The 25723-nt window shown below is 50.3% G+C and overlaps 2 protein-coding genes across 4 annotated transcripts in view; one reads left to right on the forward strand and one right to left on the reverse strand.

Moving 5' to 3' along the window:
- The window catches only part of LOC310917875 (ligand of Numb protein X 2-like), a 28616-nt gene extending 26291 nt beyond the window's left edge, over nt 1–2325 (forward strand). For both annotated transcript variants that reach the window (XM_083876478.1, XM_083876477.1), the window contains exon 10: nt 312–2325. In XM_083876478.1, coding sequence (XP_083732604.1) covers nt 312–447 — 136 coding nt within the window. In that variant the 3' untranslated portion in view covers nt 448–2325. The remainder of the gene's footprint in view (nt 1–311) is intronic.
- Nucleotides 2326–2985: 660 nt separating this feature from the next.
- On the reverse strand, nt 2986–24165 carry LOC310917942 (uncharacterized protein; the record flags this gene model as incomplete). Of its 2 annotated transcripts, none has more annotated exons than XM_083876582.1 (16): nt 2986–4770; nt 7096–7254; nt 8923–9127; nt 9862–9917; nt 10394–10451; nt 10976–11002; nt 11840–12038; nt 13041–13146; nt 14068–14192; nt 14856–14986; nt 17076–17186; nt 18194–18252; nt 18970–19076; nt 20376–20460; nt 23235–23274; nt 24072–24165. In XM_083876582.1, 16 exons carry the CDS (start codon nt 24163–24165, stop codon nt 4638–4640), a joined length of 1695 nt encoding a protein of 564 aa, XP_083732708.1. In that variant the 3' UTR covers nt 2986–4637. The 2 variants fall into 2 exon arrangements, with proteins under 2 accessions (XP_083732708.1, XP_083732709.1); XM_083876583.1 differs by lacking the exon at nt 24072–24165 and adding an exon at nt 23562–23839.
- Between the last annotated feature and the right edge of the window lie 1558 nt (nt 24166–25723).

Below are 25723 nucleotides of genomic sequence, written 5' to 3' on the forward strand. Positions count from 1 at the left end.
CCACAGGCACCCCTGGGTGCTGCCACAGCCACAGGGAGGGGACAGGGCTCCCTGCAGGAGCTGGGCTTTGCTCCCAGAGCTGGGGCAGGTCCCTGTCACACTCTGCTGGTGGCAGCTCAGTCAGTGCCTGCAGGGCTGGCCTGGGCTGTCCGTGTTGTACCAGCACAGCTCCTGCCCCTCACTGCTGCCCCCCAAGCACTGCTCTCCTCCTCTCCTTGTCCCCTCTGCTCAAGGGAAGTTGTTCTTTGGAGCTGATGGTTTGTCTCAGGGTTAACAGTGAGCCAGTCCTGACTGGAGCTGTCTCTGGGCAGGTGTGGGGATGAAATCGTGGCTGTGAACGGAGTGCCGGCCATCGGGATGAGCAACGCTGAACTGATCCCGATGCTGAAGGAGCAGAGGAACAGAGTCACCCTGACCGTGGTGTCCTGGCCAGGGAGCCTCGTGTGACAGCCCCAACAACCCCCCAGCACTTCCAGGGATCCAACTGCAGCTGGGCACAGCCAGGCTACACCTGGCAGGGAGCAGGGACTGCTGCACTGCTGCTGCATTGCCATGGAAGACTCCTCGCTTCCTTCCTATGGAAAACGTTTTACCAACAAATCTGGATGTTGAATTCAAAGTAAGGGTTGACCCAACAGCTGTTGGAGCTTCCCGGGCTCATCAAGGCTCCTTAGGATTGGTGGTGCACAGAAAGCTCTTCCCAGTGTTTCTCCACAACCTGCCCTGGAGGCTGCTGAGACTCGCCCTGGTTTTAGGGCTCTGCTTTCCACTGAGGATTTGAAGGGGTTAAAACAGGGGCTTTTAGAAACAGCTACAAAATCTGTAAGGATGGGACCCAGTTTAGACATTTCTCTCTCTCAGGATTTCCCCGTCCTCATTTTTAGGTGCCAGCAGCCCCAGGAATGTGTGAACACATCAAAGCCCAGAGCTGCTGGGCCAGCCTGTGGAGCTGTCACCTGCACGAGGCTCCTGTCACAAATCCCACTTTAGGATCTGCCAACTCCACTGATTTATTGCAAAGGGACAATTTCAACAGCTTAAAGAACCACTCTCAAAGGCATCAGCAAGAGGGGTTTCATTGAAATACGATGTTGCAAAATGTGACTTTACCAAAGGTCAAGGGCAAGGCTCACACAATTATTGCACACAAGTTTCCCTGGTTTGAGGACTGACAAAAGCAGCTTTTTCCCCAGGAGGGTGAGGAAGGGAACAGGCTGGTGTCAGGCCTGTTTTATTTTTGTGTTTCCAGTGCTGAGGGCAGAGTTCAGGCAGAGGCAGGAGCCCCTGTACTGTCAGGCAGGTGGGATTTCTCCTGCAGTTCTGTTCATGTCCCTCTTGCAGCTGGAGCAGAATATCAACTCCTGGGATCAGGGGAAGCACAAAGGATCCCTGGCTGCAGGGAAAGTCACCTCCAGAAGGAGACTGTGCCCAGCCTGCCTTCAGTTCAAACCCACTGTGCAGGTAAAATTTAGAACTAAAGAACTGAAGCCCAGGCAGGGTGATGTGACCTCTGACACTGTGAAAGTTCCTACCTGCAAACTCCACCTGAAGCAATTCCCTTTTTTAGCAGCTTAATGAGCAAATGATGGGCTGCACTGAGGGATCTTTCCTCCTGTGCTGTCTCTGCTGCACCTTTTGCAGGACCAGCTTTGTAAGAATCCAAGGCGTCTGTCCCCTGTCCAAATGCTGCCTCGAATGAATGTTTAATTCCTTGTAGCAGCCCTGGCTGAAGCTTCTCCTGGGCTGCCAATTTGTCATCTGCTGTCCCTGGGCCTTGTTTACACACAGTGACTTCACCTCCTGCACTGGGAGCTGTCCCAGAGCCCAGGACACTGCAGGAGCCTCAGCTCCATCCTCACACAGCCCTGGCTGGGCTGAGAACTCCTCTGGGGACTCTGACAGCACACCTGGGGCTCCACCTGGACTCCAGGGCTGCTTTCTTGTTGTTCTACTGAATCCACAAAGGAAAACTCATCATTGACCTCACTGGGACACAAAAACATGAAGCAATTTTTTTTTTTTTTAATCTCTTTCCAATCAACGTGCAGAATCTGTGCCTGGAACAGTAAATATTGGTGTGGACAGAGAGAGGACAGAGAGATTCCCACTGCCTGCTCCAAGTGTGGGGAAAGGGCAGGAGGGAAGAGCTGCTGGGCTGGCAGAGGAGGGAGGAGGAGGCTGCAGAACCACTGTTACTCCATCTCCTTCCAAGGTGCCTTCAACTTCACCAAAATGTCCTCATAATTTAAATTTTTGTCTCCAAAATCAGCTTGTTAATAGATGTTGAATTTGTTTTGATGCCTTTATAAATTATTGTGATATTGCTGAAAAAGATGCATTTGAAGTGTGTGGTCTTTACCCTTTCTTTCCATGGAGCAGCTGCCCCCAGAGCAGGTCACTGCTCCAGTGAGGCTGCTCCAAACAGTGAGACTGGCAGGAAACAGAGTAAATTGTCTTTGCTTCTCCCAGGAGAGGAGCTGGACTATCCTGAAATCCACTGCCTGGGAAAAATCCCTCAAAACCAGCAAACCCCACATCCCAACACCAGTAAACCTGCAGCAGCTCCCTGGTGTGATCACCATTGATTGTGTCTCTCCAGCAGTGCAGGAGATCAGGGAGTGGAGCAGCCACCCCTGGAGAGGCACCAGGGACACCTGAACATGCAAAGGTGGGAGAATTATCCTTCCTTGGCTGGGCCACCCCCACTCACCTGTGTGCAGCATTCCAGTGGCAGCACAGCTCCTGATCCAGGCAGGAAAAAGCAGCTCAGAGGGGGCTGAGGGCACTGCCTGGGCTCCCTTTGGCATTGGCTGCCCACCAAGGTCAGAGATCTGTGCTGGGAAAAGCCAGCCTGGTTTATCAGCACCAAATGCTCCTGAGGGAGGCTGGGGGGCTCAGGAAAAAAGGGTGAGGGGCTCTGGAAAAGAGGGTGGGCACCTCTGTCTGTGGTGCCAGGGAGCACAGGCCAAGCACTCCTGAATCCTCCTCCCCACTCTGCTCTGATTTCTCCTGGGGTGCAGCAAGTTCAGCCCATTCTCCCCAAAGCTTTTGTGCACTCCCAGCTGAGCAGGAGCTGCCAGGAGGATTCCCTGCTCCCTGCCCAGCCCGTGCCAGGAGCTGGGATTGCTGCAGAGCTGCCCAGGGGGCACAGAGGGAGATTCCTCACTGGGCTCCACCGAGGCTGCAGAGGCAGGAATTCCCTGCAGCCTGAGCCCAGAGAACCTGGCTCAGTGCACACAGTGCCCAGGAGCTCAAACACATTAAAAAACCTCCATGAGAACCAAAACTCAGCAGAACCCAAATTCTCCTCCTCCTTCCTCCCTTGGGCTCTGCAGTTACAAACCCATCACTGCACTGTCACAATGTTGAACCTGAACCAAAAAACTCTCCTGGCACAGGTTGGACATTTCCCAGCACACTCAAGACTTCTAAGATTACAATACCAAAAAAAATACAGAACATTTCAGAACCATATTATTTTAAGACAAATATTTCAGACAGTTTTAAATAACAAGTCAAAGGAAAATGAGACATTTGTGGGCTCACATGAATAGAAGGATCCTAAGGACCAGACAGACCAAAACCCCTCAAAATTATTTCCCCTGTTCTTCCCCACCCAGAAACGTCTCTGTTGCCCCTTCCCCAACCAATACTAAGTCCAAAGAAACTCTGGAATTTGACTAAATTTATTTTGGGGTCTAAGGGAAAGGAATGCATTGGACAGGAGTGTTGGTGATACCCAAATAGAAACGCCAACCCCACGAGGGCAAACTGCTAACTGGGACTTGGTGTTCTCTACTCCACTCTAGGTTATTCAGTCAACTCATAGTAAAAAAAAAAAAAGGAAATAAAATAGTTAAGTCAAAAGGAATTAAAGAGAAATTCATGCTCTTGCTATGGATCTTCATTGATTCCCCACGTAGAGGTGTAACATGACAGAACTGCTTTAGCCATGGATAAAAAAAAGCCAGTTTTGGAGTCTCTGCACACGCTGTGTGAACGCCCTCAGCAGCTTCTGGAAGCTGCCACATCCAGACAGGCCCTGTGCCCGCCTGGAGCGGATCCTGCAGCTCCTCCTGACACGCCCAGCTGGCCACGGAGGAATCAGAAGCTGCTTTTGTAGCTATAAAGAAATTTATTCATGGATGAGACTTTTCACTACTGGACACCAGACTCTAAGCTGGCTCCCGGGATCTAAATCACGCTGTTCTTTGGACAATAAATTTCAAGTTGCACTTACTGTCCTAGTTCTCAAAAAGGAATGATGATGACAAAAAGAACCAAGAACTACGACCTAATTGCGTTAGTTTCAGCTGAAGCCATCTTCCATCAGAAACCATAGGATCTGATACACCAAAGTTCTCCCTAGGGATGTGGATGAGTAGAGTAGCTCAGTGCTTTGTAACTAGTACTGCTGTATTGTCTTGTATCAAAAACAAACAAACAAAAAAAAGGAAGTTGAAGGGCACGTGCAGCCTCGGCTCCCGGAGCGCTGCCGGCTGCGCCGTGGCTCGCCCAGTCAGCCTCTTCCCTTGGAGAAAAGTAAAAAATAATAATAATAAAAAAAATCACCCCTCGACCAAAACATCACCAATGCCATGCTGGTTCTACAGGAGTGAGTTCCTGCTGGGGCTGCCTCACTCCTTGGTGTCCTGCTCCTCGCCCTCCTGGGCCCCGTCCTCGCTGGCCTCCTTCTCCTCCTTGCTCCGCTTGTTCTTTTTGTGCTTGTGGCGCCGGTGGCTCTCGCCCTCCTCGCTCTCGTGCTGCTTCCTGAGCAGGGGACAGAGGGGACAAGGGGACATCAGACACAGCCCTGACACAGCAGGGACACAGCCATGGGCATGGGGGCTTTGATCCTGCAACAGGAGCCACCTCAGCAGCACCAAAATCGTTTTGTGATGCAGCAGCACTGCCACACTGCCACTGTCACACAGCCACTATCACACTGCCACTGTCACACACTGCCACTGTCACACACTGCCACTGCCACTCCTGGCAGTGTCCAAAGGCAATATCTTGGTGTTCTCCCCCTCCCAAGCGAGCCCCAACAATTCTGACACAGCACTGAGGCCGAGAGGAGGAGCAGTGCTAAAGCCAAGCTGTGTCTGAAACTTTCACTCCTGTGAACATGCAGGGGAAATCCCTGGACTAGAGGCAGCAAAGGAGTCAGTGAAGCGAGAAAAATGTGAACTTCCCCATGGGAGACAGATCCTGTTTCCACTTCTGCTGACTCACACCTGACCTGGCTCTTCACTGCTTCAGAACTCCTTTATCTCACCCGGTTTTCCAGATGTGGGTGGATAACTGGGGGTGTTTACCCAGGATTTCTGTGATGTGGGAGCAGTCCCAGGCACAAGAGGCCTGAGCAGGCTGTGCATGCCCTGAGCCTGTGCCCTGCCAGCTGCTCCTCAGAGCCAGCACAGCCCCAGGGGCAGCTCTGCCTCCCACCAGGGAAAAGGAGGAGCTCTGCTTTGGCCCCTCCTGGGAGGAGATTTCCTGCTGCTTCTCTCACAGGTTCAAACCAACAGCTCACTGTGGTGTGAGAGTGGCAGAGTTAAAGCACAGCCCAGAGTACAGGAACAAGCAGAGAAATTTATCCCAGGATAAACTGTGACTGTGCAGAGACAGCACCAGGTGTACAGACCAATTCTGAGCACAGCTGGAATTCCAGTTCAGCAGCAGACACAGAACTGGCTGAACCTGGCTGAAAAAGCTCCTGGCTTCAAGTAATTTTCTGACTGGTTTAATAAATGGTTTCACAGTCATTAAAGGTAGAAAATAGGGAAAAATAAAAGGCTGCTGCCTCTCCACAAAACAGCCTCAGCCACCTCGTGGCCAATGTGTCAGTGGTTTGTGCTGGGACAATGTGACAGTCCTTTAATACTGAAATCAGCGTCAGTGATTTCCTTCAGACTGCTCACTTTGCAGGAAGCTGGAAATGAAACCCTTTCATCATCTGCAGGTGCCTCCAACAGGCTCAAACCTCAAAATGCCTCAAGCAGGAAACCCCAGAATGGTTTGGGGTGGAGGGGACCATGGGTGGGATTCCTGCAGTGAGGAATCTACCCCCAGGTTTCAATTCTGAGTAGAGGAAGCTGAGAAATAACCCTGAAGCCAATGACTTGTTTGTCTGATACCAGCTCAGCTTCCAGTTGCTCTGTATTCAATTTTTATTATGGTCTTAGTCTTTCTTCCTATCATTTTGCTTCCGACCTTTCAGCAATCAGTCCTTCCTTGAAAACTTACTCATCTCCTTAAGGACAGAAACAGCCTTTTTCCTCCAGTCACTACACAGGAGTTTTTCTGATACCAGTTTCAAAATAAGGGCAATTACCTACAGAGCTGACAGGAATTTCACCTGAAAGAAGGGAGTTGAAGCATCAAGAAAAAAAGAGCAAGAGCAAGTCATTAAAGGGATGTGAAGTGACACAGGACCTGAGCACAGAACCTGCCTCAGCCCAGAGAGCAGAGCTGCTGCTTTGCTGGGGACTGCTCTTCCAGGAAAATCATCTGTTGCAAATCTGTTTTCTGCAGAAAATCTGTGATTTCAGGACGTGCTGCTCTGCCCCAAAATTTCACCTTTGTGCAGACCATCACCCTCCTCATTAGCAGGCTCTGAGCAAGAGCTCTGCTCCTCCTGCTCAAGAGGCAATTTCTGAGTGCAGGCAGAAGGAAATTCTTCACAGGAAGAGTGACTGGGCACTGGAATGGGCTGCCCAGGGAGGTGATGGAGTCACTGTCTCTGGAGATGTTTAAGGAAGAGCCAGATGTGGTGCTCAGTGTCATGGTCTGGGTGACAAGGTGATGTTGGGTCACAGGCTGGATCTTACAGATCTTTCCCAACCTCATTGATCCTGTCAGCTCTGCCCTACTTCTGTTGTGGCCTTGCACCTCCTCAGTGTGTGTTTTGTCAAGAAGGGAGCTGTGCTGGCAGGCTGAGCCCAGCTCAACCCCTCCTTCACCCGCTGAGCACCAACTCAACCCTGAGCTCTCCTCTCCCTGTCCCAGAGCGCTCCTCCCACCCAAAGCTCTGCCACAGACACAGCTGGGATGACCCAGGCTGACCATCCCACACCCCGAGCACAGGGAACAGACCTGCGGGAGGATTTGTGTTTGCTGCTGTCGTCCTTGTCGCGGTGGCGGCGCTCGCGGTGCCGCTCCTCGCGCTCGCGGCTGCGGTCGCGGCTGCGCCGGTAATCGCGCTCGAAGTCGTAGCTGCGCTCGCGGCTGTAGTAGCGGTACCGCTCGTCGTCACTGCGGGGACAGGGGACAGACACATGGGCATGGGGACACGGCCCCTGAGCCACACAGCCCCCGAGGCTCTGCCCAGGGCTGCAGGCTCTCTCAGCATCAGCATCAGGCACCTCTGAGTGACCAGGGGTGGTCCCAATGCGCCGGCAGCAGGACACGGCACAGGCTCCTCTCATCGCTCCTTCAGCACACACCCCAGGGAACCTATCCTCCTCCTGTGGAAGGGGCTGTTTTCCTCCCCACAAGCTCAAAACCTCAAACTGTGAGCACAGCTCTCTGTCTGCACCTTTCTACCTGCTCAAAGCACCTTGTTCAATCCCCAGGAATGCAGCACACGGGTTACTCTCGTCGCTCCCTCCCTGCGTTTCTCTCAGCACCCACACCCCAGGGAACCTCTCCTCCTGTGGAAGGGGCTGTTTTCTTCCCCAAAAGGTTAAAACCTCAAACTGTGAGCACAGCTCTCTGTCTGCACCTCTCTACCTCTGCTCATTCAATCCCCAGGAGGGGGCAGGGTGTACCCCAAACTGAGACACAGCCCACACTCCCCTCTGGTCAACTTCTGAAAGCCAGAATCAGAAAGGTTAACAAGTCCCTCTGTGGGAACAAAACTCAGGCTTGGGAGAAAGCAAGTCAAGAGACATTGTTCTGACACTCCTGGAAACAGAGCTGGACAAATAAACACCCAGGATCAATCAGCTGGGAGTGCTCCAAAGGACTGCAAGGCCACTTGTCCTGCTTTGACCTGCACCGGGGTGCTCCACACCACCCAGAAATGCCAGCAATGTGCTCAGGAGTGCTGAGCCCAGGCCTTGGCTCCAGCATGGACCAGGAAGTGGGGGAGTCTGAGCTCTTCCAATTTTAGCAAATTTATCTTCTGTTCTCTTTCTCCCCCTCCAATCCACAGTCTCCAAAAGCTTATAAAGGAGAAAAAAAAAAAATATATATATTAGGAGCACAGTGCTCTGTTTGCTCCCTCCCTGGGCTGGGAAGCTTCCCAGCAGGAAATACCCTGTGCCAGGAATGCACATTCTGATCATGTTTTGAATGATTATTGGCATTTCTGAGCCTGGAGCCTGCAAAATACCCACACTGCTGCTGACTGAACACCAAAGGGATGGGTTTGGGAAATCTCTGCAGCACAGCCTCCACCTTAGATCCACACAGGGAGGCTCCAAGCCTCCTGTCCTTTCCCAAGTACTCCCAGCACTGCTGACAGCTGAGGTCACAGCAGCTCCCACCAAGGTGGTCTCTCCAGTCCCACTCCCATTTCCTGGCTGGCTCCCAGGGAATGGCACTCCCAGCCCCACAGGAGAGCAGAGCAGGCTGTTTGTCCTTTGATCTGACAGTGACATTTAGAAGACAAGAAGCAGCAGCTCCTGCAGCCAGTGCTTCACACCGAGCTGTGAAACACTGAGTAAACACAGAGGGGCTATTTCATTGACTGGCCTCGTGGGAGAGCAAGAGGAACTGGTTCTGCTGGATTTAAACAAAAAAAAATCCCCAAACCCCGAGACAGGAAATCAGCCAGTGACACAGCTCCTGGTCTGTGCTGTAGTTATCGATGCAAAGGAGCTCTTCCCCAGACACCCCAGAGAATTCAGCTGGGTGAATTCAGAATTGGTGTCCTCTGTAGCCCAGGCAGGCTGGGGAACAGCAGGAGGCAGCACTCACTTGTTGTATTCACTGGTGGTCGGGGTGCGGTCGCGGTCCCGGTCGCGGTCCCTGTCCCGTTCCCTGTCCCGGTCGCGCTCCCTGTCCCGCCTGGAGCCCGAGTACTCCCAGTGGCTGCTGCTGGAGCTGCTCGTGCCCTTGTCCACCGTGGTCACCCAGGGCGTGTGGGACGTGGAGATGGGGGGGTAGCTGATGAAACCTGAATCTGCACCAGAGAGCAGAACCCTCTGTCACCCAGAGCACCCCCAGGATCCCTTCGTCCCTCCCTTCCCAAAGATCCCCTCTGGCAGCAGAGCTGCACCCAAGGAGACAATGGCCCAGCTCCCTGCTGTCCTTCCCTTCACTCCCAGCGGTTTGCAAAGGGCAGGGAACTCCTTCTCCCTGAGGAAAGCACAAGAGCACGCATTTACAGGCAGCACTGCACAGTCTGTCAGCCCTGGGCTCTTGGTCACCTGGACAAGGTCTCACCACCCACCAGGTACCTTCTGGTCCAGGGTGGCACCTGGGGAGCCCAGAGCAAGGGAGAGGGGGAAATTGGGGAGGAGGAGGAGGATTCAAAAGCTCAGGGAGGAGATGCCAAGCTCAGTAGCTGTGGATGGTTGTGCTAATCCCTGAGGGTGGGGGAAAAGGGAGAGAATGTGACTGAGGTGTGTGCAAAGGGGCAGGAGAACACACTGCTGAGGCACTGGGAAAGTTTCTCTGTGCTGGGGATCTGCCCTGGAATAGCCACCTGAGCCTCAGCACTTGGCCACAAAACTGCATCAGCAGCCAGCACTCAGTGCAGCAAACCCAGCGTCTGCTCCTCACTGGGATCATCTGGGACACAACAAGAGCCTGGAGCTGGAGCAGACAGGATGTGTGTCAGCCTCAGAACAGCCTGGGCTGCCAACAACCAGGGAAGAGAGAGCAGCAGCTGGATGTGTCCTGCCCCGTGCTCACCTGCAGAGTTGTAGCCAAAGGGAGGTGGCTGCCTGTTGTTGTAGCTGGCTGGCTGCCTTTGGGAGAGAAAAGGGGGTGAGTTACTGACATCAGGGACTCCCACAGCTCTGGTTGTGCTGCAGCTTCAACCCTGTTTTTCCTGAAGGTTTGTGGAGAATTCTAATGGGAGTCCCACTACCAGAAATGCTCAGGGGTTTTGCCACAGCTTCCAAACCTGCCACAATCCTACTGCTTGCCCTGGGAAAGCACCTCTGCTCACAGACTGCCTGGATCGCCTTCAGAGAAAGCATCTGCAGTAACAAATTGTGCCATCAGCTGCTCTAGGCTTTACCTAGATTTTATTGGCTCCTTCCTGTGCCTTGAATATCACAAATCCAGGTGAATGCAGAGAGGATTCCTGACAGACTCTGCTCTCACCCCCCACCCCAAGCCAAGACCAGACCATCCCCAGCACTGATTTTGGACCTGTTCTCCCTTCCTCCCTCCAGGGGAGCTGCTCCCATGGTGTGATCTTACCCAGGTGTGGTCTTACCCATCCAGGGTTGGGATGAGGAGAGCTGGTGGTGGTGCCAGAGGTGGTGGGAACAACCCTAGAGACACAGGAGGGTAAATCAGCATCAAGATCTTGGAGCTGCTCACATTTAGAAACCACTAAAGCATCTTTTTTACTCTAAACAAGGCCCTGTTTAAAATGGAATAATTTTCCTTCAGGGTAGGGTCTCCCTCCCAAATTCACACCCTAAAGCTCTGTTAGGTTTGTAGGGGTATGGGAAGAAAAACAGAGCAAAAATTATCTTCTATTTTGGCTTATAAATACTGAACATAAGATTCATCGAGGAGTAACAATTAACTCTTACAGCTCTATGGAGGAAAAGTGGTTTTTGGGATGCAAACACATTGCATTCTGATCAGAATGTAACAAGTGATTCTGACCTACAGATTTATGTCAGAATAGAAGATAAGCAGCTCAGGTTCAATGCTGAGTTGGAGTTTATTAATCTTAAATTAATTATGCTCTAAACTGTTGCCATCCTATTTCTTGTTACTTAATCCAAATGCTCTGAAGCTGTGTGATCAAAACTGCTGCTGTTACTAAGAACAAGGTAACACCTACCTGGAATTGGACCTGGAGGTGGCAGGCCTGGGGAAATAAGCAGGGAAAACAAGTGAGGACAACAGGGAAAGCATGGCCTTTCTGTACTTCATGGACTCTCTGTACCTCAAGCTAAACTTCAAAGCACAATTTTGAATAAATCTCACATACTGGAGCAAACAGAGCAGCAGAAATTGGTGTCACAAAGCAGGAATTAGCCTATGAATAATCTAATTTTCCCAAATGATGATCTCTTTACCTTTATAATTTAAAATGTTGCTGTTCTCTTACACTGGGGAGCTCCTTTTCTGAGTCTAAACACAAGAACAATTGATTTGGTCCTCAGAACAATTGAAGGAGCTGGAGAGGAGAACCTGCTGCAGGTTCCACTCCAGTGTGTCCATCTCGATTTTGCCAAGCATTTTAATCTAAGGCAGTAGGAAAAGCTACCATGGGAAAGTTATTAGGGAAAAGAACCCAGGAGTGCTGCAGCAAATCCTCCTCAGGCAGGAGTGCTCCTGGTTCCTCCTCCAGAGCCTGGCTGCAGCTCCAGCACCAGGAGAAGCACAGAGTGTGGCCCCTTCACTTCAGCCTTTGCATTTAAGCCAGGAGTTCTCAGCTTCCTCCAAAGAAACTGGAAACTGCTTCTTGACATTTATCAATAAAGCAAATGGATTAGTAGCACTGCAAGGTTCCCTCAGGGAAACAAAGCCCAGAGGGATTTTTAAGTATTCAGGGCAAACATTAAATAGGCTGATGGAGACTAAACAAAGCCTGGGGTAAGGATCTGTTCCCTGAGTGCTCACCCATCCCATGGCACTGAACCATTTGATTTGCTGCCAGCCTGGGACATCCCAAGCCACGTTTCAGGGGGTGCACACGTACCTGGAGGGTGCAGGGGAGGTGGCACAGAGGTCACTGGAGGAGGAGGGTGCAGGAAGTGTGGAGGAGGAGGCCCGGCCAGCGGGGGAGGCGGAGGCCCTGCCGGTGGAGCGAACGGCTGCTGCTGAGGAGGCTGCTGGGGCTGCGAGGGCTGCTGGGGCTGCTGGGGGGGCTGGGGCTTACTGCCGTGGTCTCCCAGGACCTTAGGGGGCACAGGAAGGAAAATAGAACATTTTAATCCCTTTGTCACTGCAGCAGGGTCCTCATAGTGCTGGCAGCATCACCACAACAGGACTGCGGCCGTGCCTGAGGAGTGACCAAACTGCAGAGGCACCACAGTGACCTGGCAGTGTTGCTGAGGGGGAGGAACAACAAAAAACCCTTTCCCAGTAAAGTCTGCCTCATGCAAACTCGTCTTGTTGGCAAAATCAGGAGAATTGACTGCTAAAAAAATGAATGGACCACAGAACTATAAGAAAAATCCAAGGAATTTGGCCTAGGAAGGGAAAGGTTCCATGTTTAGGTTTTTCTGGCAAGTTAGCAGAGTTGGCAGGAGGAAGGTGGTTAACAGAAGGGGGTTTGGCAGATGGTCCTCAGACCCTGCAGCTTCCTGTGCCCAGGAACCAACCAGAACATTGTGGTCACACACTGGGCAGGCAAGCCCAGAACTGGGACCAACTTTAAACCCAGGCTTTAATTTCTTACAAAGGACAAGATCCAGTAATACAGACCCATGGTCAGTCTGAGGTGTGGGCTGCACCAACTGATTTGAGATTAAATGTTACTTTGAAGTACAGAAACACCAGCCCCAGGTACAAACCCTTCCGTGCAGGTTTGAAGATTCCAACCCCACAGTGGAAGGGAAGGGAATAATCCACAAAAGAGATCCACAGCTACACAATCCTAGGAATACTCTGGGAGAGCTGATGATGAAAGAACTCAGGCCTTACCACTCCAAAGGGAAGACTGGTCTTTAAAGGATAAATCTGGCTCCTAGAAAGACCAAGCTTTTAACCCAGAAATTAACTGAGCCTGCAGAAGGGAATGACCCACGCACACACCTCAAGAGGGTCAATCCATTACCTGCTGCTCTGCAGGAATGAACTGGGATACAGGAGGTCAGGAACACACACAGACATTTGCCCAGGGCTCACCAGAAGCGCAACAAAACCAGCAATTTGTCAGGGCAGCAGAGAGGCTTTACCTGAATGGGGTTTTCCTCGGAGGCGTGTTTATCCCGACGTCTCCCTTCCACCCTGCGGATGGTGCCTGCCTGGCCCCCGATGACATCAATGGTCCCTCCCAGCTTCCTGGGACAAAGCACAGGCATCCTTTTACCCTCAGGGGCACCAGAAGGAGCAATTCTCTCTGCTGCCAGCACGTTTCTTTCATGTTTTCTTTCCCACCGGGGAAATGTCTCTCAAATTGGGATAAGAAGTCAAGGAGAAGCCCGTTTGCATTTCTCTATAATTTCTGTTCTCTGAACACCCAGAAATGTGATCCAAAGAACCACCACAAACAGGTGTAAAAACAGGGATTACACACCAGGACAGAAATGCCCCCAAAGTGCTCAAATCCAACAGACTGAGCAGAGAGAGCTTTAATGCTCATCCTGAAGCACAGAGTTGGTTCCCAGACAAGGGGTGAAGCTGGGATGCAGGGCTGCTTTCTGCAAGGCAGGTGTGCAAAAGCTGTTTTGTGAATGAAGCAACAGCAACACCCCAAGCCTGAAGCTCTGGCTCGTCTGGTGTGTTCCTCTGAAGCTTTTGATAGAACCCCATCGATCTCCTAAGGGCCAAGTGGTTTCCCCAGCAGAGGCTGCCCCTCAGAATGACTCAGTTGTTTTACCACACATCCAGCAGCGTCGCACACAGGCTCAGGAACCAACAGCTCCTCTTATCCTCTGCCAAACTCGTAATCCACTTCCACTTGAGGAGGCAAAGATTAACATCGTGGGAGGAGGAATAAGCCAAGCAAGCACAAGCAATGTCAGCAGTGTGAGCCCTCAAAGGTGAGGTGTTTGCCTGGCTCCTTCCACTCCCAGAGATGTGTCCCATCAGTTGGGATCCAGGATTCCCTCCCTGTGCCAAGGAGGGGGGAATGGGCAGGCAGGGGTGGCACTGAGTGAGTGACCACAGCAGCTTCCTGACAAGCTTAAAAGCTTCTCTTTGAGGCTTGAGGAGACTCAGACATTCCCAGGTCCCCCCATGAAGAACATGCTCCTCTCTTACCTGTTGGGAGGAGGCCCAGCCTTCATTCGTCCTCCCACCAGGGCCAAGAAGTCTGTTTTGAACTCTGTTTTGATGATGTTGTTTTCCACTTCTTTTTCAGCATTTCCTGTTCTTCCCTGCTGAACCTATGGAAGGAATAGATTAACACATGGCTGTTGTGCCTTTCTTTCAACTGAATGGAGCACCAGAGGTTAACCCTCAGCAAAAGAAAAGGAACAATCACAGCAGCCCATTCTTCAGCCAAAGCACAAGCCATTCCAGCCTCAGCCTGTCCACTGTCTCCTATCAGAAGTCCTGTTATGAGTTTATTAAACTCATATAATTTTCCATAAAGTCACTAAGTCAAAACTGGAATGAGCAATTTGGCTGAAGTTCTGATGGCCACCATGGATTTGTGCAAGGTTGATGGCCAAAGCAGAGTGCAAACACAAAAGGCTGCCACACCACTGCAGGCACCAGCAGTGAGCAAAACAACCCTGGGGCCCAGCTCCCCTCACTGAATTCTCTCATCCAGAGGGTTTTCCAAGCAGAGACCCCTACAAGCCAACTGGAAATTCACTCCAGTCTTGCTGCTGTACTGGTTCAAACCTGCCAGGCTGATGTATTCCTTCCACACAGAAAAGATTTTCAACAGAGATTTAATCTTTAAAGATTCATTGTTATATTTCTCCTTGCTGAAAGGACACAGAACAGTTCAGAACTAAGGTATCTCCTGCTCTTACACCCTCATCCCTGTGACCACAAACACAATCCCAGTTTTCCTGGAGCCAGGAGCAGGAGTCACCCACCGTGATCTTGTTCTCAGTGCTGATGGGAGGAGCAGGGTCCAGCCCCAGCTGAAGCCGCCGCTGCTTTTCACAATAAGCTTTCCATGTTTCTTCATTGAATCCATAATTAAAGTAATCAGAAAGATCAGCACCTGGCAGAGGGAGCAGGAGTTAACGCAGAGGATCTGCACACTTGCATTCTCAAGCTGCCCTTTAGCTGCTTACATAAAGGGTTAAGGAAACAAAAGTTTTCCAGGGAAAAAACGTTTTCCAGTGGGACTCCTGGGACACATGGGACAGTATCTCCACAGTCACTGGGAGCTCCCTGCAATCACTTAATTCACCAGCCTGATTTTTTCAGGCTGGTTTCTTCCAATTGTCCACATATGAGCTGAGTGCTGGGCACAGCACAGGAGTGACAGGTCCAGCCCCCAACACAAAAATGGGGTGGAGCCACTGAACCTTTTTCCTGGCAGAACTAAGCCCACACATTCCCCTCCTGACCACCTCTGCCTTTGCTGTTTTGAAAGGAGATTCTGGGGTGCCCATTTTGTGAAAGGCAGCTAAAGTGGAAGGTTTTTATTGATGCATCCCAGACTACACAAGTAATTACATTCAGTCACAACCCTAATTAGCCATCCCAGAGTGTTATCTCTCACTGCCAGTCTCCTGTGCAATGTGCTAATTCAGCACAAGCATTTCTGAATAACAGAGGTGACCACAAGCTGCTTGCCAAGACACCAGAGGTGCAGAGGAGCAATCCCAGCTGCAGGAATTCCAGGAGCATCCCTCCCACCTCCCAGCACTACAAAGCACCTCCTGCCCTGCTGAGGTGCCCCTCAAACACCCCCCAGGCAAAGATATTCCCACACAGACCAACCCCAAAACAAAGAGCTGCTGCAAGAGCAAAGCAAAACTCTGCCCAAGCTGAGCTTGGTTTAACTGTGAGGTCTGAGCAGTGAGGTTTATCTCCTGGGCTGGCCACTCTTCCTGCTGTACAAACATGCAAACTGCATCCACACCAACTCAGCAACGCATTCACATGTCGATTTTATCAGCCTCTATTAGTTCTTCCACACAGGATTCCTCCTTCCTCTCCCTCACTCAGAGACATACCAAACTCTTGAACAATTAACTGTAAAGGATATAAACTTGAAAGGCTGTTGAGTAATGAGCTACTTGCTATCTAAAATAAACTTACAGACCACACAGCTCTGCAGAAATCTTCCCTCTATTGCATTCCAACACTGCTTTAGGGCCAGCTGGCTCTATTTTGGTCCAGGGATGACAGCATGGCCACAACCACGTCCATGCTTTAGCTTTGAACTTCACTGTATTCTTTCTAACTCATTTTCTTCCCTTTCCCCTCTGTCTCACTTGGCACCTCAAGGAGAAATCCCTGCAGAAGAAAAGCTTCTGTTCCATTCTGCCTGCACTGTGTGCAGGGTGTTTTGGTGCTGGTTTGATACCTGGACATGCCTGTGAAGCTTTCAGCCCTTCAGGTGGGGCAGGAAATACCCAGACCACACCACAGGCAACCTCAGGAAAGCTCTACTCACTCAGCACAACAATATTGCTGAAAGATAAATAAAATACAGGGGCTGGCAGGGAGAATAATGATGGCTGAGAAAAGGACTTTTTGTTTCAGTTGACATTTCATCAGAATAGCACAGCAAAAAGCTGGATGTCTACTGCCTTCAATTTTGTATCAGAAGAAAAGCAGCAGCTGATTTGTAGCATCCTAAAGCTGTGAGAGGAGAAATCTCCCTCATACAAGTTTGGGCAGCCCCAGGACCCAAATGAGGAGGGACTACAGGGACAACTCTGGGCTTGGCCTGAGGACACAGAACAAACTCCTGCACAGGAAGAGGAAAACAAGTATCAACACTCAAATCCTGACCCCACTCAGCTGCCTTTAAGGCCAAACATTATTGGATTGGCATCAGTGCAATGTTCTCAGGAAGTGGGGAATTAATAAAATAGACCATTAAAAAAAAAAAATAGCTGTTCCCTTCAGGGAAGTCCAATTACTAGAATAAATGCAACCCAATTTTACGTAGAGCATGGCTTGCTCAATCAGTAAATGCCATTGATTGTCTAGCCAGGCAGCAGAGGCTGAGCACATTGTTCCAGCTTCCCTGTTCCCTGGCAACAATAAATGGACAGAAATTACATGTGAAAATGAAGAGACACAACTAGAACTGCAGAAAATATTTACCACAAGGAACTGTGAGGCCTCACCTGGTTTCCTCCATGGTTTGTCTTCAAATGAATCCAAATCCACTTCTATCACAGGCAATCCATTTATGTTCCCTGCAGCATCCAAGTCAATACCTTTGGGCTGCAACTTGGCTTTGGGGAGAGAGGGACTGTTATAACTTTTAATGCAATGCCTTTAATCCACCCATTTGCTCAGCAAATTATTCCAGCAGAAACAAAGCACTGCAGTGAATTAATCACCAGCTTTACAGCACGCAGGTAACCACAATCAGCTTTTTAATAAAAAGGACTCTCCAGTCACTCCATAAACAAACAGGGTGTGCAGCACCTGCAGCTGAACAGCAGAGAAGCAAATTCAACCCAGATTGGTACTACAGACAGAGTAAATCATTAGGACATGCATGGAATTTACCCCAAATGAAAATAAAATTAAATTATTTTTCTCTCCAGGCAAAGTGTTTATTTTCCTCTCCCAAGACAGACACGTTTCCTCATAACAAGAGACTTTTTCAGGATCAGTCTTAAGTGGACTAACAGGAGTCTGAAAAAATCTGTCAAGTACAGAACCTACAAGGGGAATTTATTCTTATTTTTTTTCAATCAGAAGATAATTCATTTGGATAAAGCAATTAGTGGAAGGCAGCAGATGAAGCCCACGAAAGGACAGTCTCACATATGTGGAAGGACAGATTCCAAGACTCAATTTAAATGAGAAACTAAATTGAATTGTGTGGAAAATTTCAGCAGCCAAATAAGCACAGCTGCTACTCAAGGCCAGAGTTTGTTTCTTTTAGCATCTTACACTGCAAGTAGCTCAGGACACTGAGTTCCAGCCCTTCTCCAGGACTGCAATGCTCAGCCCCAGTGCAACAATGTATTTTAGAAATATTCTGTGTTTTTACTATAAAAGTATCAATAAATTCATTTTTTTCCTAGTTTAAATAGAATTATAATCACCTTGCTCAGTGATGGGTAATTAAATCACTCAGACTGTGCTGGGAGCACTGATTTTTAAGAAAATGCAGTTCCTATTCCTGGTTTACACTAATTCTATATCCTTTACAACAGAGCAAAATTTGCAGCTGCTGCAGCTGTCAGTGAAATACTGCAAAGGTGAAGGATAAAAATAACAGCAATACCTGAAGCTGATGCTCCATAGCCTCTACCCGTTTTTAAGTTTAGATTCATAGGAGTTCCCCTATTGGAAAAGAATCACTAAGTTGGCATTTGAACAAATTATTTGGCTAAAGATTCTCATGCAAAATATATTCAAGCCCTGACACCCTTCAGGAGATGCTTTAGTTCACCTGGGTTTGCTATTCAGAGTCATCCATCAGAGTGAAACCACCTCTACAACAAGAGAAGGAAATTATCCATAAAGTGGAAAAATTAGAATATGCAGCAAAGCACAGGTAAGTTGTTTGTGTAAGAGGAAGGCAGCTAGCAGCAAGCACAAGTGCTGTCTTTTTATTTTTATTCAATGCACTTTAGGCAGAGTTGTAAAAAAAAAGTAATTTCCTGCTTCTCAAACCCAGCCTTGCCATTTCTGAGCCACACAAAATCAGACAGCTGGAAATTAGTAAATTCACAGCTTATGCAAATCCTTAGCAAGACAGATTTCGGTTCTGGAAGTTTTCACAGATGAGTTAAACAGAACTTCCCATCTTTGATTCTGCCCCAGGGAGCCCAGGCATTAGTAAGTTAATTTTCCAGCAGCAGCAGCCCCATGGATTATCACCCCCATTTTACAGATGGATTCTCCAAGAAGCAATTGCAGGGCAGAGCTGCCCCACCAGCTCCTGAGCCCACTGTGGTGTTGTGGGTGATGCTCCCAGGAGCCAGAGCAGCCCTCAGCTCATCCCTTCCCACCATGCTGAGATCCCTGAGCCCCAAACCCACACCCAGCTGTACCCACATGTAGGATGGTGCTCCTGTCTTGATGTTGCCAATGGTGACCTTCACGTCGTCGTCGTCGCTGTCACTGTCACTGTCATCCTCATCATCCTCGCCACTGGGAAGGGCCTGCAACAGCACAGCCACACAGGAGCTCGTCAGAGCACACAAATGGGGATTCTCCAGCACAGACAAAGCTCAGGGAGATTCTAGGACAGCATTCAGCAACAATGGGCAGCTGCCCACAGAGAAACTCCTGTGTGTCTTTTGAAGATTTGGCACTACGTGAAATTTGGGGTAATATTTGTGAGTGTGGGGAAGGTTTAGCTCAGTTGTAAGAATTTCACCACGTCCCTCAGTTCTCCAGTCCCACTCTTTTTGAGAGTTGGGGCTTTTCTGGCACATCCTTCACAAGGACCAAGGTCAAAGTACACAGCCACAAATGAAAGCCACCAAAATACATCCAGCAAGCTTCACCTAAGAACCTCAAGGTAAATATTCTCTCACCACAACTTCTGAGGTAGGAGCAGCTGAGGAGTTTGGTTTGGCTGATTTAGCACAGTCAGCCCCCAAGTCACTTCAATTTACAGATTTGACTCCAGTGCAACCTCAGTGCTGGGTACAAAAGTAAAGACATAGAAAAAGACATCTTCCAGATCTGCAGCAAGTGCAGTTTTGTGAGAAGCACAAGCTGAATTAGCACCTCACCCTACGTGAGGAAGGTGTCCCTCACCCTCCCTCCTTTTCCACAGCACATGGGTCTGTCAGAACTCTGAATGAACTCTCTTGATGTGGCAGAACACAAACACATCAAAGAGCCCAGGAGAGGAGGGTGGGGAGAAGCAACCCTCCTCCTCCTCTTCCAGCACTGAACCACCAGATTGCATTCTAAGAGGTCTGAGCCTGAACCAAAGCTTTCTATCCCAGTGCTTCCCATATTTTCCAGGTCCTTGAGAAGTCAAACTGCATACTGAGCTGGACCACACTGTGTTCTGCTTTTCCTACCAGACTGCAGCATCAGAGACCCTGATGTGCCTCCTGAGAGGGTGTGAGCAGAGCCTGCACCAGGCCTCCCTCCCCACAAGACAATGCTGGAGCTGCTTTGGCTGGCAGAACACCCCAACACTGCAGAGATCAGGTATTAATTAGGCAGCAGCAGGATTGTTACACTCCCTGTTTGTCCCCAGGATGCTGGAAGGCACAGACACCCCAACACTGCAGAGATCAGGTATTAGGCAGCAGTAGGATTGTTACACTCCCTGTTGGTCCCCAGGAATGCTTGAGAGGCACAGACACCCCTGTGGCAGGGGGACAGAACATCCCAACACTGCAGAGATCAGGTATTAGGGAGTACGAGGATTGTTACACTCTCTGATTGTCTCCAGGATGATGGAAGGCACAGACACCCCTGTGGCAGGGGACACGTACGTGCTGGGACATGTCCCTGTCCTCGCTGTTGACGGGCCGGCTCTCCTGGGGAGGGTCCTGCAGAGGGTGAGCAGCCTCTGTGTGCCTGGGGACAGAGAAAACACAGTGACCACCACACACAACAGAAACAGGACAAGCCCAGCCTAGAGGGTCACCTACAACCACTTCTAAAGCTTTTTCCCAGGTGACTTTCACACAATGCTTTATTCTTCTTGTGTGTTTGTTCTGCTGGCATTAGCTCAACTACCTGACAAAAAAATCCATCCTCCTGGCTTGGCTTTGCTTTTGCTGGGAAGAATCAGTTTCACACATCCAGAGAGCACCTGACAGCACTCAGCAGCTCAGTGGGCAGCTGGCTCAGCTCGGATTTGGCACAATCACAACTGATAAGAATAAGACCATAATCAGCAAAAATTTCACCTCCTCCTTAAGGATGCTAATAATTACACATTCATTTAGTCAGCAGCAAAGGCGTCTGTCCCAGAGAAATTAAGGAAAAAAAGTTATTTTAGTGTTTCTACAAATAGTTTACAGTGAAGTAGTTAAAATTCCAAAAGGAAAAGTCAGACAATTGTGCACCCATTCTTCTCCCTCATTACAAATTAGTCCTGATGAAACAATGGTCAGGTTTGGATTTACCTCCAGTTTAAGAGTTTGTACAAATGTTAACATTGTTTATTGCACTGGCCAAGCAAGAAAGTGGAATTGATGTGCACATGCTAGAAAAGAGTGTGCCAAGTGTTACAGAACTGACACACAGAGAGCTCATTTGTCTGTAATATCACAGGTAAAACTTGGCAGAACTTCAAAATAATTCTGAGTTTTTTCAAGAGAGACAATCAGAACAGCCCAGGCCAAGGAAACCCAATCCTCCACCAGTGCTTTGTGGAGATGTTGCTGTTAATTTAAAATCCCACACTGGACAAACATTCACAGGATTGTCTTCAAAAAGGAACAGGCAACATCTCACAGGCACTGGTCACATCAAAGTCACCTCACAAGTGATACCATATGAAAAAGGGAAAATAACACAACCCAGCTGTTACTGAGTGTAAAACAAAGAACAAACAATCTGAGCATAACTGAAGCCCCGGGCTGGGAAAGTCCCATGTACAGAGAAATTCATCAGGCCAAGATCAAAACGAGGCCTGGAGGTTGGGCAGCTGACCAAGCACAGGTCCCACGGTGCCAAGTTCCTGATGTGACACCTGCACACACTTCCAGGTGTGTCAGAGGGAAAAATCAACCCCCAGGTATTGCCATGCTGCACACACAGGCTGTGACATGGGGACCAAACCATGGACCACTGGAGAAAATCCGATGGATCCAAAAACTTTTTGCCCAATCCAAACAAATCAGCATTGACCTCCAGCCCTGAATCTCCTTAAAACTCTGAGATAACTGTGTTCAGGAAGAGTGACAAGTGTTACCTTCAGCTTCAAATCACATGCAGCATCTGTGGGTGTGCATTAAAATGCATGAACTGGAGTTCAGAGAGACACCTGGGAACCAGGAGTCTTTTCCCAAGCTCTCTGCTCCCCAGGAATGAACCATCTGACAGATCCCCAGCATTGTCTGGGCACAGGGAAACGTGGCAGAGGTTTCACTTCCCCAGAATGCCAACACAATCCTGGGCACTGCTGAGAGCACAGCCTCCTGCTGGCATCTAACACATCCCTTAGGCTCAGGAATTGATGCTGCATCCCAAACTCTGCAGATTTCTGCTTCCTGCCTGGGGATGGACACTCCAGACACATCCCTGGAGCTGCAGCTGCTGACAGCAGAGCAAACAAAGAGTCATTTTTTTTTTCTTAAAATACCCCACAGTTCTTCATTTAGGTAGATTCTCATTGTGCAGTGAAGAAATATGGGGGAAAAAAAGTAAAAAAAAAGGAGAGCCAGCATGGCCACTGATATTCTTCCTTCCTGCTTTTTACAGTTATTGGAAATTCAGATTTTTCAGTCCTGCTTGTAAAGTAAAATTACATTCAGATGAACGTGACAAGGAACAGCAGATTTATGTAAAGCAGCTGTAAATTTCTGTCTAGAAGTTGTTCCTCCTCACAAAGCTCATTTGATGTTTTTAGGTACCAATTTACCATGTTTTTTACCACTTGTTTATTTGAACAAGTTTTCATATATTCCTTCAGCACAGAAATAGGACAGTACCTGTAACAACCTCAACATTCCAGACACTGAACCTACAATGGCAATAAACACCAAACTGAACTTTGGAAGGGGCTGAACACACACGAGCCCAGTGAAAATCAAGCCTTGTGAAAAATATTCCATTTAAAATGGCAAAAAGGCAATCCTGTGCTGAGACCAAACAAAACACACAGCTACAAGGAGAGAGGAAATAAAAACCAAGACAGCCAACCCCTTTCACACACAGAAAGCCAAACTGACCACTGGTTTTATCTCCAAGTCTTGAGAGACTTCACAGAATGGGCTGGTTTGAGCATCTCGAGATTTCAACCTCAAGGTTTTTACCTTTCCCAGACTAAAGCACAGGCCAGTTTTACCAATTCCAGGCCTGCACAAAACCAACCCTCAGGGCATCGTTTTACACAGGGAATTAAACTGGAGAATGGATCTGGTTTGAAACTAATTGCTGAGAAAAAAAAAAAAAAAAAAAAAAGGGCTAGAAGTTAGTTCTAAATCAAACCAGTGCACTCATCCAGTTCAGCTTCCACATCCATAAATGCCATAAATTATCCCAGCTGGGGATGATCCCATGGGATGGGGAAAGGACAGGCTGCTGTTTCTGGTAAAGCACTCATGGAGCTCTGCTCAACAAGGCTCAATCTTTACACCATGTATTTATTGTTATAATGAATAAACAGCCTCAGGACTCACCCAGAAATTGGTCCATCTTCTTGCTTAGCAGTGGTGTCATCTGCAAAAACAACAGCAAGAACAAAGGAATTATTCAAGTGGAAGGAAAAGAGAAAAATTCAAGCAACAAAAGGCATCACAGGTACAGAAATACCCAGTGCCAAGGCATTATAACCCCAATGCTCTCTTTTCAACAAAGTTCAACTAGAAATGGAACAACTAAAAATAAACCCAACCCAACCAACACCACCCATCCGCAGAGGTGATGTCTCACACCAAACAAAACTCAAAATATATATCCTAAGTCTCAGAGAACAGAGACAACTATTGGACAGGAACTGAAGCCACCTATGAAGGTCTCTATATAATATTTTAACGTGCCAGGGAAGAGGAAACATAAAAGCATTCATGTGGAAAGTCTATGAGGAGGAGGAGGACAAAGACGTTTCAATAAAGTCCTGTGGCTTATGCCGGCCACATCCCAGGCCCGTTAACCCAGCGGTTCACAAGGTTTGAGTGATCAGCGGACTGAAACTCTCAACAAAGCACAGCGTTAACCTCCCCACATCAGTGTTATTGCTAAAAGGACAATAACACACCGCCGCCCGCGCAGAAAGAGCCGCTCTGAGGGGAGGCCGGGGGCGGGCGCGGGTCCCGCTCTGGGCCTGGGGGCAGAGGCCGGTCCCTCGGAGGGGCACAGGGAAAAATGCCGGTCCCTCGGAGGGGACCCGGGGAAAGATGCCGGTCCCTCCCTCCTTCCCTCCCGCGGGGCCGCCCCCGGTCCCGCACGGCCCCGCAGGCGGGGGCGGCCCTGAGGCGGGGCCGGGCCCGTGTCCGGCCGGGCCCCGCGGTACCTACCCCCGTACAGCCAGTGCTCCTCGTCCTCCTCCGCCTCCAGCGGCGCCGCGCCCGACACGGCGCCGGCGGCCGGCGGCTCCAGCTCGGTGGCCATGGCGGCTGCGGGGAGCAGCGGCGGGAGGAGGAGGAGGAGGAGCAGCGGCGGCCCCGCTCGGCTCCCGCCGGGCCCGGGCGCGGCGCTGGGGCGGGGGTTCGGCGGCCGCTCTACGGCGCCGCCATTGCTCCTTCTATGGCGGGAGCGGGGAGGGGGGCGAGACCCCCGGCGTGGGCGCGCAGGGCCCCGGAGCCGCCCGCCCCGCGCTGCCGGGCCCTAGAGCCGCCCCGCGCTGTGCTGTGCCGTCCCGCCGGGCCCTAACGCCGCCCGAGCGCCCCGCGGGGCCCTAGAGCCGCCGGCCGCACGGAACCCCGGAGCCGCGCTCACGGAGCCCCGCCGGGCCCTAACGCCGCCCTCAGAGCCCGCCGGGCCCCGGCGCCGCTCGCCCGCCAAACACGCCCCGCCGGGCCCGCGCGCATGCGCGCTGAGGGAGCGCGGCCCTGCCCGCCGAGCCGAGCGGAGCTTCCCCTCATGGGGGGGGGGGGAGTTCTCCCTCACGGAGCGGAGCTTCTCCTTATGGAGGGGGAGTTCTCCCTCATGGAGCGGAGCTCTCCCTCAGGAGCGGAGCTTCCCCTCACTGAGGGGAGTTCTCCCTCACGGAGCTCCCTCATGGAGTAGAGTTCTCCCTCACGGAGCGGGATTCTCGCCTCTGGGCCCCTCACCGCCGCTCCCGCAGGGCTGAGGAGGCGCCGCGGGAAGGAGCGCGGCGTGCGGGGAACAAACAGCCCGAGCGGCCCCCGCGGCGCCTCCCGCTCGGAGCTCCCCGGGAAGGGCGTGAGGGGTCCCGCAGGGTGCCCGAGGAGGGGCTGGGAGCGCAGAACGCCGCTCTGTGTCACCGCTGGCAGCACCCGGGGACACTCTGGGCGCGGTTGGCGCCTCCCGGGTCTGGCTGTGCAGCTTCGCGGTGAATGTTGAACTTCACAGCCTGAGGCTCCTTCTGCAGCTCCATCTGGGTGTGCGGAGCATCGCCCTCTCCTCCTCCAGAGCGCTTAACTCCATCAGCACCACAGCGAAAATCACAGCAAGCAGATTTTCAGCACTAAAGCTTGCAAAAGCTGTAGAGAATCCAGAAGCCAGTTACCTTTTCCATGCGATAAACAGTGCCAGAAAAATCTGGGATTAAAACGTTCCCCCTCTCCGCCCTGTGGTTCTGGTGTGGCTGTGGTCCATTCCTGCTCCTTGTCCCTGCACTGGGAATGATGAATGAACACTCACCAAAGAACTGGAATAGGAATTGGACATCCCAAACCCACCGGGAGTTGATGAGATCCCTGGTTATATCCCATGGATCCACATTAACTCTGCACAGATGGGAAAGTGCTGCTCAACGGTGGCTTTCCATTTTCCATTTACAACAAAATTCAGCATTCCCTTTGACTTTTGCTGCTCTGTCTATTCAGACACTTCACTGTTAAAAAAAAAAAGTCCAAGGAGATCTCTGTAGAAACCGTCTGGAGAACCAGTAGTTTTAAATGACTCCTCCAGGCTCTTGCATGCTGTATAATTTACAGTACATACAGATCAGTCATCACCTTTTGATTAATATTTGCCTTTTAAT

This window comes from Zosterops lateralis, assembly GCF_965231275.1.
Source record: "Zosterops lateralis genome assembly, chromosome: 21".
Classification (NCBI taxonomy): Eukaryota; Metazoa; Chordata; class Aves; order Passeriformes; family Zosteropidae; genus Zosterops; species Zosterops lateralis.